A 16,958-nucleotide genomic window follows, 5' to 3' on the forward strand; every position below is an offset into this window, starting at 1 on the left:
AATCTTAAATGAATTTCTGAAAGTAAAATTTTAATTAAGTAATCATCGGAAAAATGACAGAGAAACATATATATTAGTTAGTTAGGGTCATTGAAATATATATTTCTGGATTTGTGAACAAAATAGATGATAGTTTAGCTAGATACTCTATCTGTTTGTTGAATGAAATCTTGTGGGAGAAGTTTATTCCAAGTTGGATCATTCAAAAGATATGTATACGTACTTCGTTGATACAATAATAAAAGAAGTTCTGTTTCGGAATTTTTTTTTGAAATAAGAGGATACATTTTGGATACGAAGTGCCGGTGCGGGTGGGATCCAAAGGTGTCTATACCGACACAATAATGTGTGGGGGAGAAATTTATTCAGGAATGATATTTGAATTAAGATAACAAAATAGCATATAATTGTATGTATCTTTTATACAAAAACATTACTTATATTGTCATTTAATCAGAGTCAACTATCATTCTGATGTCTATTAAATTATAAATAAAATAAAAAAAATTGTTTCATCATGAGCTAACATAACATAAAATGTTGATATCTGTTTTAAAGAAAAAAAATCATCAATCTTCATATATTCTTGATTATCCAAGATACTGTCAGATGCGTAGCTATATTATAGTTAGAGTATTTAATTAGACATCTTTTATCGAAAAATAATATTGTATATATAAGTAAAATGATATATAAAGTGATTAAATAACATATTTTGAATACCCTTGATAGAATAAAGTATTATAGCCTAATAATTTTAGATGTTTCGAAATAATTGATGCTTAGGGGTAGTACATTTTAGCTTACAAAGTTTGTTTTGTTAAATAGGTAGGCTAGATATCGTCGGTGGCTGTCGACAATGGAATATTTGAGCGATACGGAGGTTGTTCTACTATCATCTCACCCTGCCACGTGTAACCAACAATTATTTTGATTTTGAATACCTCTCACTGTTCAACTTAATTAATTATTTAATACTAATAAATAAATGGGCCAGCATGGATTAGCAAATTAACATGGCTTGTATTTCTTATTCATTTTCGACATTAAATTTGTGTTTTTCTTTTAAAAAATGTTTCTTCTTTTTTATTTCTTCCCTAGAAAAAAACTACTCCTACAAGTTAGAATTTAACTTATAACCTCAAAAAAGAAAAGATAAACATGAATCGATTTTACTTTTTATGGATAAAAATCAAAAGTTCAAACTTTGTTGTAGTAACAAAAGATTAAAACTGTCTAAAGTTTGAATTATATTCAGGATTGGGATGACAATGGAAATCACTAACCAAAAACAAGATAATTCTCATTTGTTGATTATTGCACACACTAAAGTGGAAAAAGAAGCACAGAGCTTAAACATGAGGGGACTGTGGTATTTTAAGAAACACGTTATGTATAAATGTGTTTTTTAATTTGACTTTAGCTAATATTTATGTATGTCTTTTAATTTTAGTCGTGCACAAATACATTTAAATACATACAAAGAATAAGTAAACGTATGTGTCTTACATGGCAATTTATGTAGGATATACTCAAACTGATTTGTATTATGTCATGTAAGATGCTTATTGTTAATGTGTGAAATTATATCATGACGGAGAATAATACAATCTAACCAAACGCTATATCTAAAAAAAAATATTTGAACTCTTCAAATATAACTTAAACACGTAAATTAAAATAGATAAAATATTTTATTTTAACGAAAAAACTTGTGATCACTATCTTTCGAATATGCACGAATTAAACTTCAATAAAAGCTAAACGGGATAGAGAAAACATGCTAGATAAGCCTAACTTCACAAGCACAAATAAAAAAGATTTCATGCAGAGGATATCGAATCAAAAATCACATTTGGGAGACCATTTACGATTCTACTATACCAATTCGTCCACTCTTCTTGTATGTAGAGTGCTTATTAATACTCTATTCGTTCAATAATAGTTGTTCATTATATTAAAAATAATTGTTCAATAATATTTGTTTAATTTAAAAAATTAAGAGATATTTTATCTTTTTATGTCTAGTTACCTTTGCTATTAAATACTATCTCCGTCTACTTTTAATTGTCATAGTTTCTTTTTTTAGAGTCAAACGATTATAATTTTGACTAATATTTTACAATGTATTTTTTCATCATATTGATATACATAAAATTGGAATTTATAGAATTTTTCGTATAGTTTTTGAATATCTAAATTTCTTATTTAAAACATCGAATTAATGTAATATAATTTAACTTTGAAAATTAGTCAAATTGACTTTTGAAAAACGAAACATGACAATTAAAAGTGGACAAATAAAGTACATTATTTATATCTGACACATTTTTCAAAGCATTAGATTTAATAAAGTCAAAAGATAATATAGTAATATTAGCCTTATTATTTATTGTTTCTTAAGGGGTATGTCAAGCAGTGGCGGAACCACCTTATAGTTAGGGGTTCATTCGAACTTTCTTCGGTGAAAAATTAGATTATTTATACATGGTTAAATAGTTTTTAGGTATATATAGTAGATGTTGAACCCCCTTCAACTACTTTGTGTGTCTATTTCTTCAGATTTTGAACACCTTATTATAAATTCTGACTCCACCATTAATGTCAAGTCAATAGTAAACAACTATCGTTGTATTGAACTAAGGGAGTACTTAGCTGCAGTTTATACACATTTTAATATTAATTTTATCATTTATTAACCATAATAAACATCAATATCCACATAAAAAAAAACACTTTAGGCATGTCATAACTACCTCACTCTCCAAGGGTTAAACCCGATCCATATATTATGACCGCTTCACTCAGCATAAACCGACCCAATTGTATATTCATTTCTCTCTTTTTTTTCCCTTTCTCCTCAAATTTCTTTTTTCCCTCTTCACACAGGTCACCGGTCACCGGCTTTCCAACATTCCGGCAACATCACCGCCGTCCAGACACCAACTCCTCTAGATATCCTACGTATTCCACATTCATTGCTAGTCAGTGTATTTTATTGATTTCTCCTCTTTTAAAAAGTTCAAAATTATTGGGATTCGCTTCCGTGATCAGTTAAAGATTGCCGCATTTTGTAGAATTTACTTGTAAGGTGCGAAAGAGTTAGGGATTTTGCTTCTCTTCATCGAAATAATCGTCTTTGGAAGGTTTCAGAATCCAAATTTTGCTCAAGTTTCTGAAAGAGAAAAATCTGAAATTTTCTCATTGACGTTCGGATTTCTACATTTTTGTAACTCCTTGTCTTCTTTCTTCAACTTTTTTATAAAAGCATTTCTGGGTATAAAAAAAAGTAGGATTTTGATTTCTTTGGATCCTACATTACCCAAAAAAGTGACTTTTATTTTTGGTATATTGATTGTGTGTGATGAGTGATTGAGGAAAACAAATAAGAAATACAACTTGTGAGTTGAATAGTATTTTTTTGGGGAAATGTGCTGAGAAAGTAGTTAATCCCAAGGGGTGGGGGAATTTGGGCATAATGGGGCTAAAAGTAACAGCTTTAGCAGAAAGTCGTTTGGAAAAACTAAAAAGTTCTATGTCATCCAAGTCTAGAATGAAGTTATGGATGATAAGGATCACAACATCAGTGCTTATATGGATTTGCTTAGTTCAATTAACGATATTGGGAGAGACTTGGGGTCCTAGAGTTTTAAAAGGATGGCCCCCTTGTCCTTCTCACGAATCAGCTGCAGTACTGGCTGTTAAATCGTCGACTGAGGTCCCTGCCAGAGTTCTTCCACCAAAGAGTAAGTATAAGATTTTTCGCAGGCGTGTGTGTGCCTTTATTCTTTTTCATGTCCATGTTAGTGCCCTGCTGACTTGTTTTTTCACCTAATTTAGTTGACAACTTAGAGATCATGGTGCTTGTTGTGTCATAGGATAATAGGAAACATCAAAATGGAGTCTTTTTAGTGGGAATATGAAATTATTAATGAGTGTAGGTTAATGCCATTATGGATATTGTAGTTGGAGAGCTTGACATAGAAGGAAGATTCACATATCACTATGTTATTGTACTATTGTGTTAATTATAATCTGTATGCTTTTGTAGACAGTAGTTTCATCGGTTGAGTTGTTGGCTTGGTATTTTAGTTAAAATCATCATACACTAAATGGTCTAATTCAAGTTAATCCAACTTTTAGTGACCCTAATTCTAAAACAAAATTGTTGTGCAGCTATCTTCATGGTTATCTGTTTCCTGACCTACAATATTGGAAGTTCCTCGTCGAATTTAGAGCTATTGACTTCATTTTAAGAGTCTGTCATACTGACTGATGTTATGATTATTTGGGTGAATCAGGGGTTTACAGGAATAATGGTTACCTCATGGTTTCATGCAATGGTGGGCTTAATCAAATGCGGTCAGCGGTTAGTAGCTTGCTTTAGATCAATCAGTACATACCACATACAAATGTAATTAATTTAGACAACTGTTGTGAATTTGACTTGTGAGATGATTTTGTCACTCGTGTTTCCCCTTTGTCCTTGTTGCAGATATGTGATATGGTTGCTATAGCAAGATATTTGAATGTGACTCTTATTGTTCCCGAGCTGGATAAAACCTCCTTTTGGGCTGATCCGAGGTGTGTCCACTCAATTATCTTGATTTTTGTCTTTCAAATTACCGAGTTCTTTTTTAAGAAAGAAAAGATGGCGATTTGTATTAACAAAGTTTTTTATGTGCAGTGAATTTCAAGACATATTTGATGTTGATCACTTCATTATGTCCTTGAGAGATGAAGTTCGAATATTGAAGGAGCTACCTCCAAGACTAAAGAGGAGGGTAGAGTTAGGAGTGACTCATACTATGGCTCCTATTAGTTGGTCTGACATTTCCTACTACCATAATCAGGTTTGTGATTTTTTGCTAAATGGTATTTTGTTATTGCTATTAACTCTCGCATCCTTCTCCAGTGTAATGATGATCATTTTTTGAATACAGATTCTTCCCTTAATTCAGCAGTATAAAGTAGTTCATTTGAACAGGACTGATGCTCGGCTTGCCAATAATGGACAACCTATGGAAATTCAAAAGCTACGATGCAGAGTTAATTTTGGTGCACTGAAATTCACCCCTCAAATTGAAGAGTTGGGTAGAAAGGTTGTCAGAATACTTAGGCAAGAGGGTCCATTTATGGTTCTGCACCTGAGATACGAAATGGATATGTTAGCTTTCTCTGGCTGTACTCACGGATGCAAGCAGGAGGAGGTGAAAGAGTTGACAAGAATGAGGTGAAGTTAAATCCTTGTATTTGTTGGTGGCTTTAACCATCCTTCGTTCATTGGCTGATTAATTAACATTTTTTCCTGTAGATATGCTTATCCGTGGTGGAAAGAAAAAATTATAAATTCAGATTTGAAAAGAAGAGATGGTCTGTGTCCTTTGACCCCTGAGGAAACTGCTCTTACTTTAAGGGCATTGGACATTGATCCTAGTATTCAAGTGTACATTGCGGCTGGAGAGATTTATGGTGGAGAAAGGAGAATGGCTAGTCTTGCTGCAGCTTATCCTAATTTGGTAGTTAGAAAGTTCTAGTTAATTCTTAAGCTTCTGAATAGCTGGCTGAATATTGCAGACTCACCATTTGCACCGGCTTTATTTTCTAATAGGTAAGGAAGGAGACACTACTCGAGTCCTCTGAGCTGAGGTTCTTTCAAAATCACTCCTCCCAAATGGCAGCATTAGATTATCTTGTTTCCTTGGAGAGCGATATCTTTGTTCCTACATATGATGGAAACATGGCCAAAGTTGTTGAAGGACATCGCAGGTACTCTCTTTTGATAAATCATGGTAGCATATTGAAACAGCGACTTCATATTCTAAATAGTTGTTACTTTACTTGCTTCTAGAAATTTAATTTGCAAAATTTTAAGAGCCATGAAAGCAGTTAATCACTCATTATGTATGCACATTACACATAGGGTACACTTTGTTTTTGTACAATATTCATTTAATCTGAATGTCCACTATTCCCCACACAGATATCTTGGATACAAGAAAACTATCTTGTTAGACAGAAAGCATCTGGTGGATTTAATAGACCAACATAATGCTGGATCATTGACATGGGATGAGTTCTCTACCGCTGTTAAGGAAGCTCACGCTGAACGTATGGGCAACCCAACAAAGAGATTGGTCATTCAAGACAGACCTAAAGAGGAGGATTATTTTTACTCCAACCCATGGGAGTGCTTAGAACCATCTTATGAGGATGAACTAAATTTAAGCAGCATGTAAATTATGATGGTGGTAACATTGCATTATAGAAAAGTACTTCCGCGCACTGACATATTTGGAGGACATACTTGTCAACACTCGAAAACATTTTGCTTCTGAGGCGATTGGTGCAGTAAAGGGGCGAGGCGATGCACTTGAAATCCTCGGAAGCATTTGGAAAAGGGTTATATTAAAATGTTCCTTTTTTTTCCTTCAGAAACTCAATAATTGAATACATGTATAGAAAACTGTCCTGCCATTGCAAGGATACATTATCAATGGCAGTATACACAGAAGGGTACAATATAGATTTGTTTTGCCAGAACTTTTGGATTTGTCAAATTTAAAGTTCCACTCAATACCACACTAGTTGAGTCACTTAGGCTCCTTCACTCTTTTGTGGAACTATATTGATATGTTGTTGTTGTGTGCTATATTTAACGATAGTCAATGTCATTCACTCTATTCTCTCATTGGTTTTGCTATCTTAGGACGATATGATGCTTGCGTTCAGTGGATAGAGTCTCATTTAGAAAGAGTTACACAATTCATATACTTATGGGAGATAACAAATACTTGACAGATTAAAAATAATATGTACAGATTGATTCGGACACTAGAAAGCTCGAATGATTTTAATAGGAGTGCAATTATTTTAACCTTAAAGTAGACTGTTTAAGTTTATGGCTGAAATAAAATTGCAATTATTTTAATAAAAGTACTTTACAACTCATTGGCATTGAACATATTCAATACACATTAAAAGAAAAAAGGAAGAAAGAAAACAAAAGGCAACCAGATAAAAAGACGTTTGTTTTTTTCCTTTTCCACTTTTAATAATTGTCGTCAAATGAGTAATCATTATGATTAATAATTTAATATGTAGAGTGGAAGATAGAATTTTCTTGAAGAAAAACAAAAATAGAGTATTCATTATCCATATAATAATAATAAAAAAGAGGTACATATAATTTTAATATTTGAGAGGGCCCTAATTCGTAAACACCAAAGCAAAGCCACTTTCAGTACTTAATCTCCACTAAATTATTATTAATAATCCTGATGTTAGCACTTAAGTATTCCTTCAAACACTAATGCTTTAATTAGTGCTAATTATTAAAAAGGTCATTATTTGCTTAATCTCCAATTGGCAGTGGCTCTATTCAACCAAATTTCAAATGCCAAAGAGTGAGAAGACGAATTTTGTGAATTCAATTCTTTTTTTTTTTTTCACAACAGCAATAAATATAATTCCCCAAAATAATTTAAAGTAATAAGTTACATAAACTTTTACTGCCATGTCCTTCATCATCATTTATTAATTTCTCTAGCACTAAAAGTAATCTTAAAGTACATTAGACATAAAGTAAATACATTAGCATAATCAAAATTTAATCCCCCCAATTAATATCGGTTGAACACAAAGGATTAAAAAAATATATTAATAAGAGAAACGACGATAATAGAAGTTTAAAAGGTCCTATATGGTCGTACTCCCTCTCTGTTTTATTTTAGGTTTTACGCTCCTTAAGAAATTCAATAAGTTTATCATTATAGAGCACCTTTATTTAGTATTTTTTAAGTTAAATTTTCAATAAATGAACATGGATTAATTACTTAGTTTTTCTATTTTGGGAAATGTACATTTTCAAGACCAATAACTTTCAAAGGTAAAATAGAAAGAATAATGTAATTTATGGATTGATTTTGTGAAATGACAAATGAGTACTCCATCTATCCATTACTCCCTCCATTCCATATTAATTAAATTTTTGAGGCATTTTTCATTTTTCAAATTAATTTAGTTGTTCAGTTTTCAAGACTACTTTTAGAGTGTTCTTCCAATTTTACCCTTCATTTGGATTTTCAATGTGATGACTTCAATAAATTTGACAATAATTAATAAGGGTAAAAATGGAAAACTATGTTCAATTTATGTCTTAATCTACTTTTCTTAAAGGGTGTGAAGCACCTCAAAAATTCAATTAATATGGAATGGAGGGAGTATTAATTGTCATGTTAGTTTTTCAAAAGTCAATTTAACTAATTTTCAAAGTTAAATTAGATTACATTAATTCGATATTTTAAACAAAAAATTTAGATATTCAAAATCTATACGAAAAATACTATAGATTGCAATTTTTTGCATATCAATATGATGAAAAATACATTATAAAATGTTAGTTTAAGTTATTATCGTTTAACTTTATAAAAGAAAATCATGACAATTAAAAGTGGATGAAGAGGGTATTAAAACTCATTTATTTTGAATAAGAATAACATATAAATAACAACGGATGGAGATTAATTATTGAGATCTTCCTCGAAATTCTCGTACTTTACAAATCGAAGGCAATCCCAAGAAAGAGATGACAATTATTTAAGTGTTATTAATCTTATCATTATTGAAGGATCCAAGAAAAAAGCCGTCCTCGAGGTAGGAATCTTAATTGATGATGAAAAGGATTTAATTTTCCTTCATATTCACTCTGTTTCATTTTCTTCTTAAAAAATATTTATCGAAATTTTGAAAAAAATTAAAATTTTCTGATTTTGCTAAATGAATAAATAAAAGAAAATAAGGATCAAATAAAATAAAACGGACTAATTAATTGCCACTTGCTTAGTGCATTCAACTCTTTATGTTTGAGTCTACTTATCAATCAATGCAAGCACGAATCTAGGTTTCTCCACTTCTAGATACATACACCCTTACATTTATAGCTGCAATTATTTCATTTTTCTATTCAGAATATAAGAGAAAGTGAGAAGGCAAAATAACGAGAAAATGATAAAAAGCAAAAAATGAGACATTACTCCTTCTGTCCCTAATTACTTATTTATTTTTTTTATTTTTAGTTGTCCTTAATTACTTGTCCATTTTGACAAATCAACAGAGGACAATTTTTTTAACCTATTATACGCTCAATTAATTACTTTAAAAAATGTAGAACTTTTTGAAAATCTTAAATTTTTAATTCACCACTTCATAATTAATAGGGGTAAAATGATAAACTCACTATGTTAATCATTGTTTTTCTTAATAGGTGTGTCAATTCAAAAATGGACAAGTAATTAGGAACAGAGGAAGTATTAAGCAAGGTTTAAATGGTCCCTTAAATATATTCTTGCACATTTTGATCTTCTAAATTTGTCATAGGATATATATATAACTATTTGTAAATTAAATCAATTGAAGATATTTGAGGTAATTATCTCGAGACTCTAATTATCTCACAAGGAAACATAGCTCGTGGAAAACAAAGTATAATTGATAAAGAGTCATCACCCAACATGATAATGATGTTTTCGTATTAATTATGTACATATTATTTGATAGAAATGGTTTTGCTTTGTCCACTAAGAATGAATTAAGCAATTTTGGGGAAGAATAAATCAATATAAATTTAAGGAAGCCACCCTATTTTACTTCTTTAAAAGAAAAATAGTTTTTTCCATATATCTTACTATTGTTATCATTTATTAGCATTTGGAGAAGGGAATTGGCAAGCAGAAATAAATGTTGGACTTAATATTATAACTTGGACTAGAAAATTGGGCTTTCTTATATTGGGCTGAAAAGAACAAAGTTAAATAGATGTAATGCGCTGATGATTAACACAGTAACAACTGTGCAAAATATAATCAATGATAAGACTCCATGACCATCTTTGTTTACCTATCTTACATATGAAACATTAGATTATCGTCTAACGTATGTAATAACTTCTAAAATTTTATACCGTAGTCTAATTTTCTCATAAGATCTTCAATTTGATCAATGATGATCTTTAGACCATGACTTAAAAGGTTCTTTAGGTTACAAGAAAAATAAAAAGTGGATCATTGTTCTAAACAAATGTTCCAAAAAAAAGGACAACTGAAGAAAATTGCATATTCTTTAGGGAATCAAATGCTATAAACATAGTTTGATTTAATTGTACCCTATAGCAAACGATTGCTATTTTTGCCTCTCTCCCTGGTGGAATTTCGCTCGCCTCTCTCGTTTTGGTGGCAGTCTCGCTCGCCTCTCTCGCTTTTATACAAACACAAATGTATAAAATGCGTTTGTGTTTGTATAAAACGAGAGAAAATTATATATATACATATATTTTCGTTCCCCTCTCTCCCCTCTCCCTCTCCCAGATCTCACTCACCACTCTCCCAGATCTCGCTCGCCACTCTCACTCGCCTCTCTCATTTTATACAAACACAAATGTATACATTGCGTTTGTGTTTGTATAAAGCGAGAGAAAATTGTATATATAAATACAAATGCATATATTTTCGTCCTATACACTTATGATTATACAAATACAATCTTCCCCTGCGCAGTTTTCTTTTGTCTTTCTCTCTTTCTCGCTTTATACAAACACAAATTATACAATTGATCTTTTGTATATGTATACCGAAATAGATTATACAACTGTTTTGTTTTGTATATGTATAGCAAATTATACAAATGTTTTCTTTGTATATGTATAGCGAATTATACAATTGCTTTCTTTGTATATGTATAGCAAAATATACATATTTATGTTTGCTATGGAGCGCAATTATGCAAACTATAGCTATAGCATACAAATATGATTTTTATGTTTGCTATATGTGAAAGTTGTTCTATTCTTTAACCATGGATAAGAGTAAAATGTGAAAATATAAGATACATGTCATGTATTTCATTTGGTCGGATGTAAACACAGAATATATGGACATACGAACAACAGTAGCCACCCCTTTCGCTGGTGCAAGTCAATAGCTACAAAAGTAAAAGATAAAACGAAAAAAAAGAAATGACTACACTAATCTAAATACTTTACATTACATGGATAGGCCATATATAAAGCTACTCTACAAGACACTTCAGATGAAATAAATGGAAGCCTTATATTAAAAAGCGGCTTCTCAACATGAGCATGGAAGCCTCAATAGTGATACATGATTTCTTGATAGTTCACTACATGTAATAAATATCGAAAACTTTAGTCAGAAGAATTCTGTGCAGCCAAACAATCAAAAAGGAAAGAAAATGAATTACATTTACAGTAGCTTATGATCTGATTAGGGGAGATTTTCTATACCAGATGTATACGTGAATATCCCTTCAGAACCAGAAGGGAAAGGAATTTTTTTAGTTGAATCAATTGCAAAAGAATACTTGTGTGTTAAATTTGCTTTTAACTTGTTTTGAGCCGTTTGAAGGCATGGACAGACTCCTCTCTTGTGCTTGTATCAATGAATTGTGGAGTTGGTTGATTTCTTGAGGAGATGTTGTCACCCTGGGAATTTTGTCAAAGTTAAGGTTGTTACTTCTACTTAAGCACTAGAAAATTACTGGAATTAAAAGAATCCCGGGTACCTTAAAATTGGACGTTGAAGCATTTGATCTATCATTGGCTCTTTTCGCGAGATCAATTTGCACTGACATGTTGGCTTGTGACAAATCTACTCCAGAACTCTGCAATGCTTGTTTCAGTGTGTTCATCAACCTGCCAAACACCAACATATACTCTAAGTCAAGTCTCAACTAAAGTGAGAATATCCAATGGAAAGGAAAGCACAGATAATACAATATTCAGAAGATGATGATAGGTTTTAATTAGAGTGCAGAATTATGTGTAGTAAAGGGATTAAACAAAGAACAAAATTATCAGTGATGCATGAGCTAGAACAACACAGACCAGAGAATTCTTACCTTTGAGAATAGACACTGGAAACGCTGATTGTACCACTTTCTGTAGAAACCTCTTGCCCTTTTAGCTTGTCATTTGTAACAGCATAATTAGTCATATTCGATCTGCTTGATGGAAATTGAGGCTGAGATTTCAATTCCAACGAGCCAGTATCAGGTGCCACTATTGACTGCAGCGATGCTATGCTAATATTTTCATCAAATGGGAATGTGTTTGGTTGCATACAAAGTGTTGCGGCCCTGTTTGTTAATTCAGACAGAAAACTGCTTTCTTTCACACTGGAAGTTCTGTTTGGCTCCAGTGTCTGTTCATTGACAGGCCCTGTAGCAGAGATTCCAGTTTTGTTCTCGTCAAACTTTGCAGCAATAAGTGCATGACTAGACGCACTGTTTGTGCCTTGAGAATGATCAATGAAACCTTGAGCCATACTATGACACTTATTCTGCTTTCATGAAATAAGAATAGTCACTAATTGTGTTGTTGAATGCACTAAGAGAATAGGCATCTTAGGTGGATGCTGCTATCTACAGATCAAAAGAAAATATATCCTGTCCTTTCGATTGTATACATTATCACTGTATATACAGTAGGCAAGTAGAGAACTTCAACCACCATATTTCAAAGTCAAATCCCATAAGGTACCTTATTTACTCCAAAAGCCAGATAGATTGTGTTGTACACACAAGCAAGGTAATATTCCAAATACATCTCTCCAATCATCTAGCATGTGCAAACTAAACAACGCAGCTCCTACTTAGACTCTTAATTATTTGTCAGTAGTTGACCAACTCCTACATCTTAATGTACAGTATTAGATAACATTTTGAGTAGTTTGCCCTAACTAATATGAAGATACAAGTCTGAAGGCATTTCAAAACAACGATAGATAAGACTAAAGATCTAAAGAAAGTAGACAAAACAATGAGAAAGACCAAGAAATTACCCAAGGTAATGTTGAAGGTTGATTCTCCAAACCTTGATAGGATCCCTCATATTTGTGCACTTTCTCTTGTAGGAATTGAATATATTCAATAACCTACAAAAAAGAATTTACTTATTCGGTATACAGTTTATATGATAAACAGAGTACATAACCAGATACGACATTCAAGTACCTCCAGCAAGAATGATGCTTTATCTCTCTTCTGGTCACTGTGAGGGATGGTCTCTCTCAACTTCAGAAATCTGATTAAAAAGTTCCAAAGGTAATGGTTCAATTTTCATTGACAATCATGTTATTCGACTGTTCATAAGTCCGGTTACACAGTAAAAGATTGACAGAACCAAGACTAGTAATTGTTCAGCAAAGGAATTAAAATGTTCCAACTAACACATGATATCTAGACAGAGATAGCTTCTGCCTCAAGTAAGAGGCTAGAAAAAACTGAGTGAAGAGTGTGCTAGTCAATGCATAAATGCTTGGAAGTCAGATCATACTAACATTCCCCTTCCCACAAAATATAGTCACTATGCCAAAAACTTTTCCTTTTCTTTTCTCAAAACTCTAAATTAGGGTTGTAAACATGCCTGTCATTGATCTTGCTTCTTCTTCTTTGCTCTGTTGCTGAGTGCTTCGAGCGTGGAGTATTTGGCTTCTGATCATTGCTTTTCCCATCGACTTTTACTGATAAATTGCCTATACAAGTAGGTGTCCTTCTGTTATAAATGACAGATTCAGAGTACTGAGAAACGCAAGTATCAGACTTATGCAAGACAAACCTCTGGATGGTGAAGGTGACTCTTTCTTAACAACAAATTCTTCTTCTTCGTCATCGTCATCTTCCTGTGCATTCTTAGCCGATGTTATCATATGTATGAAACTCTGATTCTCCATAGCTGATGGTTGCCTGCATTGTATTTTGAATAGTTAGAACAAGAATTATAAGCACAAAACATCAAGACAAATAAGAAGCATTCTTATGAATGGAAGCAAGTCACTGACTGAGGAGATGAGTGTGAGCTCAAGGTTGCAGTGTTATGATTATGATTTGAAGACAATTGTGATTGCCGTTCTAATGATGTCGTAGGTTTCCCTCCTCCAATGTTTAAACCAGCTTCTGCCAAGCACATAACAAATGTTAACTGGAGCTGAAGTCTTCAGGCTTCTCTCTTTAGATAATAATATTATAGTGATATTGATGGAACTAAAGAGGAGACCATTTAAAGTTGTTCTTCAGAAATGATTGTTAGCTCGGGACTCTTATCTGGAAGATGATTGCCATTCACAAAGTTTAACATTAAAGAAAAACACGGAGTATAAAGAAACCAAGAAATGAAAATATACCTCTTATGACATGTCTATCTCCAGCGAGATTATACTTCCCAGTCTTTCCCTTTTTCATGGCAGATTCATTCCATAGTGCCAAACCACTTCCCGAGTAAGAACTGCAGTTTGAGTTTCTATCGTCTCTATCTGTACTGCTAGTTTGTGTGACAGCAAATGTGTTTGCTTCTGGCTTTGGAACCCTTTGCTGTGAATAAGAAATGCTATATGTGCCAATGCCACCAGGAAGAATACGTTCTGCTGATGGAGGCGGCTTTTCTATAGCCTCTACCTCAATTTTATTTTCTTCTTTCCCAACTGTCTTCCTTTCTTGTTCTAGAGGTTGAAAGAAATCATGAGTTTTTAGGTGGCCACCTGCATGACAGCCATGGCAAATGAGAATCAAATAAGGCACTAGAAGGCATAATTATCCAAGTAAAAATCATGCACAATGATGAAAGATAACAAGTCCTTCTCCTTGAGTAGGCAAATCAAAAGGGAAGTAGAATCTGGCAAGAGCGGCCCACTATTTTTCTATCTTTCCTTTTTTCCTATTTGTTTCTTTCTAATCCCAGTATATTTCAAGCTTCAAATTGAACAACAGACATAATCCTTGAATTAATGTCACAAAAGACCAGAAAAACAACGGAAAGTTAGGTAGCAAACAACGACAACAGCATACCAACCATAATTCAATAACCGAAGCAAAGGAAAAACATCAAATAATTCAATAACCGAAGCAAAGGAAACAACATGTACTAAATATAATACTTACATGAAAACCTAGACAACACTCCACTACCTAATAAAAGAAAATTACTTAAAAGAGACACTTTTCTTATAATATTGCATTTAAATCATTAAAAACAATAATATTTGAATATATAATTTAACAGAAATAAAAATGACTTATGCTTGTGAGTGACAGAGTGGGGAAGTCATTTTCCCCCTTTTGTAACCAAACATCGAAAAGGAATTCCACAATTTTGTCATGGTTTGGTCTTCAATCAATACAATTCTATCTAAAGCCTCAACTTCCTACATCTGTTCTTCTTTCTTTCTTTCTTTCTTTTTTTTTTAAAAAGAAAAGAAGCTAACACCTATTCATTTCATCAGCTTGCTACATCGTAGAGAAGGGCCGGAGCATTCAATATACCTGATTCAGCAATGTCAGCCAATCTCAGTCAAGGCCCACCAAAGCTGATAGTCCAGGTCCACGCATGTAACAATCAGCATTAGGGTCACGGGTGTAGTAATTGCAACTCGTGGTTATACATTTGACAAATCTTTAATTTAAGATCTCAATATTCAAAACTTCAATTACTTTCTTAAATTTCATGTAAATTAAAATAGGACAAATAAGTAGAGACGAAGGGAGTACTACTTTTAAACAGTATAGCAGAATTGCGTAAATGTGCGAGGTAAAACGAAGTTAAGATACAATCACAACAAACACATGCACACCTAACAGAATCAATAAAACGCGAACAACCAAAAGTTTTTTTTCTAATATGACTTTTCGATCGGAAAAGAAAAATCCTTGCATTTTTACCTTGTGGAGGTCTTGGATCTTGTTCAATAGGTGAATATAGTGAAAGAAAATCATGCGTCGTCTTCCTCCCTACCAAACAAAAAAATATACACATGGAAATCTAAAATCAGATCAGTAGCGACTTTTTTCCTTCATATATAAGATTATATATTCAAAATTCAGATTGTTTTTGGCATAAACCAAATAAGCTTAACGATTACCTTCTGTTCCAAAAGGCCTGGATTGAGGTAACTCCATTAAAATCAGAATTCTGTGTTTCGAATAAACAAAAGCTACTAAAATGCAGCAGGATTCAACTGAATTTCGAAAAGTTGTTGCGTAATTTAACAACTTCAAACCCAACCTCTTCTAGTTCCAAGCAGATCTGCCTCCAACAGAGGATTTGAGTCACATCAGAAACCGTCCTTTTTTCAACTAAGTACGTCTCAGTCTCAAACTAATAAAATTGTTAATAACAATCCTCTTTGAAAAAACAGGAATGATGCAGGTTTATTCCACCAAATCTGCGAACCAAAATTCAACTGAATTATGCAAGGAAAAACGTATGGAACACCGAATAAGGAAGAAAACACGTACTTGTGATATGATTTGGTGGTGTAAAATGCATAATTCTCCTTAGATTTCGTTGTAAAAAATGAAAACAGAATTGCGTAATGATAAGTTGATCGAAACAGTGAATTTTTTGAAGGATTAATGGGGCTTCGTCTTGATTAACGCAAACGATGAACAAACACCAGCCTCGATTGGTTGCTTCCTTAAATATGAAAAAAAAAAAAAAAAGAGTAAAAGAAAATGGGTCTCACAGATCAGAGGATTCTCTCTGTTCGTCTTTGGTGAGAGATGTTTTAAAGGTTCGTTGTCGTTGTCTGTTACGAATACTAACTCCGTTATAATTAACGTCGTTTAGGTAACAGTAACGTCAATGCGGCGGACTGACGGCGTTGGATTCAGTAGTGGAAAGGTACAAGTGGGGGCAAGCTAATTGTTGTGATGAATCTATTTGTTTGTATAAGTTATTTTTATATAAATTCCAAATAACAAATTTATATAAATTCAAACATCTGAATTTTAAATAGTTATACAAATTATATTATATAAAATTTATACAAATTTTAAATTATATAAATGTGTGAATTATGTAAACTCAAAACTTCAGTATATTTAATTATCACTAAATATTAATCACGAGAATAATTAATTAAAACTATAACTATTATATATATATCTTTGAT

At 32.5% G+C, this 16,958-nt stretch overlaps 2 protein-coding genes across 3 annotated transcripts; one reads left to right on the forward strand and one right to left on the reverse strand.

Annotated features, from left to right (window-relative positions):
• The first annotated feature begins 2,840 nt into the window (after positions 1–2,840).
• On the forward strand, positions 2,841–6,596 carry LOC125874372 (rhamnogalacturonan I rhamnosyltransferase 1-like). Its single transcript, XM_049555252.1, has 8 exons — positions 2,841–3,746; positions 4,302–4,369; positions 4,496–4,584; positions 4,688–4,853; positions 4,944–5,233; positions 5,315–5,519; positions 5,612–5,769; positions 5,984–6,596. The coding sequence occupies exons 1-8, from the start codon at positions 3,479–3,481 to the stop codon at positions 6,237–6,239; spliced, it is 1,500 nt and encodes a 499-aa protein (XP_049411209.1). The 5' UTR covers positions 2,841–3,478; the 3' UTR covers positions 6,240–6,596.
• A 4,490-nt stretch (positions 6,597–11,086) lies between these two features.
• On the reverse strand, positions 11,087–16,477 carry LOC125874541 (transcription factor BIM1-like). Of its 2 annotated transcripts, none has more exons than XM_049555442.1 (12): positions 16,303–16,477; positions 15,927–16,229; positions 15,727–15,795; positions 14,196–14,549; positions 13,854–13,968; positions 13,631–13,758; positions 13,439–13,535; positions 13,027–13,096; positions 12,855–12,947; positions 11,914–12,353; positions 11,578–11,707; positions 11,087–11,497 (listed from the first exon to the last, which is right to left on the reverse strand). In XM_049555442.1, the coding sequence occupies exons 2-12, from the start codon at positions 15,961–15,963 to the stop codon at positions 11,396–11,398; spliced, it is 1,635 nt and encodes a 544-aa protein (XP_049411399.1). In that variant the 5' UTR covers positions 15,964–16,229; positions 16,303–16,477; the 3' UTR covers positions 11,087–11,395. The 2 variants fall into 2 exon arrangements, with proteins under 2 accessions (XP_049411399.1, XP_049411398.1); XM_049555441.1 differs by having other exon boundaries at positions 13,439–13,547; positions 16,303–16,473.
• Between the last annotated feature and the right edge of the window lie 481 nt (positions 16,478–16,958).

The sequence above is a fragment of the Solanum stenotomum genome, chromosome 8 (assembly GCF_019186545.1).
Source record: "Solanum stenotomum isolate F172 chromosome 8, ASM1918654v1, whole genome shotgun sequence".
Taxonomy (NCBI): Eukaryota; Viridiplantae; Streptophyta; class Magnoliopsida; order Solanales; family Solanaceae; genus Solanum; species Solanum stenotomum.

What these genes read in the sequence shown, in the direction of transcription:
- LOC125874372 (XM_049555252.1), top strand. Translation starts at nt 3,479, where the DNA reads ATGGGGCTAAAAGTAACAGCTTTAGCAGAAAGTCGTTTGGAAAAACTA. An exon ending in CAGAGTTCTTCCACCAAAGA is followed by an intron (nt 3,747 to 4,301) that starts GTAAGTATAAGA and finishes TGGGTGAATCAG; the next exon opens with GGGTTTACAGGAATAATGGT. An exon ending in TTTCCTACTACCATAATCAG is followed by an intron (nt 4,854 to 4,943) that starts GTTTGTGATTTT and finishes TTTTGAATACAG; the next exon opens with ATTCTTCCCTTAATTCAGCA.
- LOC125874541 (XM_049555441.1), bottom strand. Translation starts at nt 15,963, where the DNA reads ATGGAGTTACCTCAATCCAGGCCTTTTGGAACAGAAG. An exon ending in GTCACCTTCACCATCCAGAG is followed by an intron (nt 13,548 to 13,630) that starts GTTTGTCTTGCA and finishes CTACTTGTATAG; the next exon opens with GCAATTTATCAGTAAAAGTC. An exon ending in TCCAGTGTCTATTCTCAAAG is followed by an intron (nt 11,708 to 11,913) that starts GTAAGAATTCTC and finishes GGTGTTTGGCAG; the next exon opens with GTTGATGAACACACTGAAAC.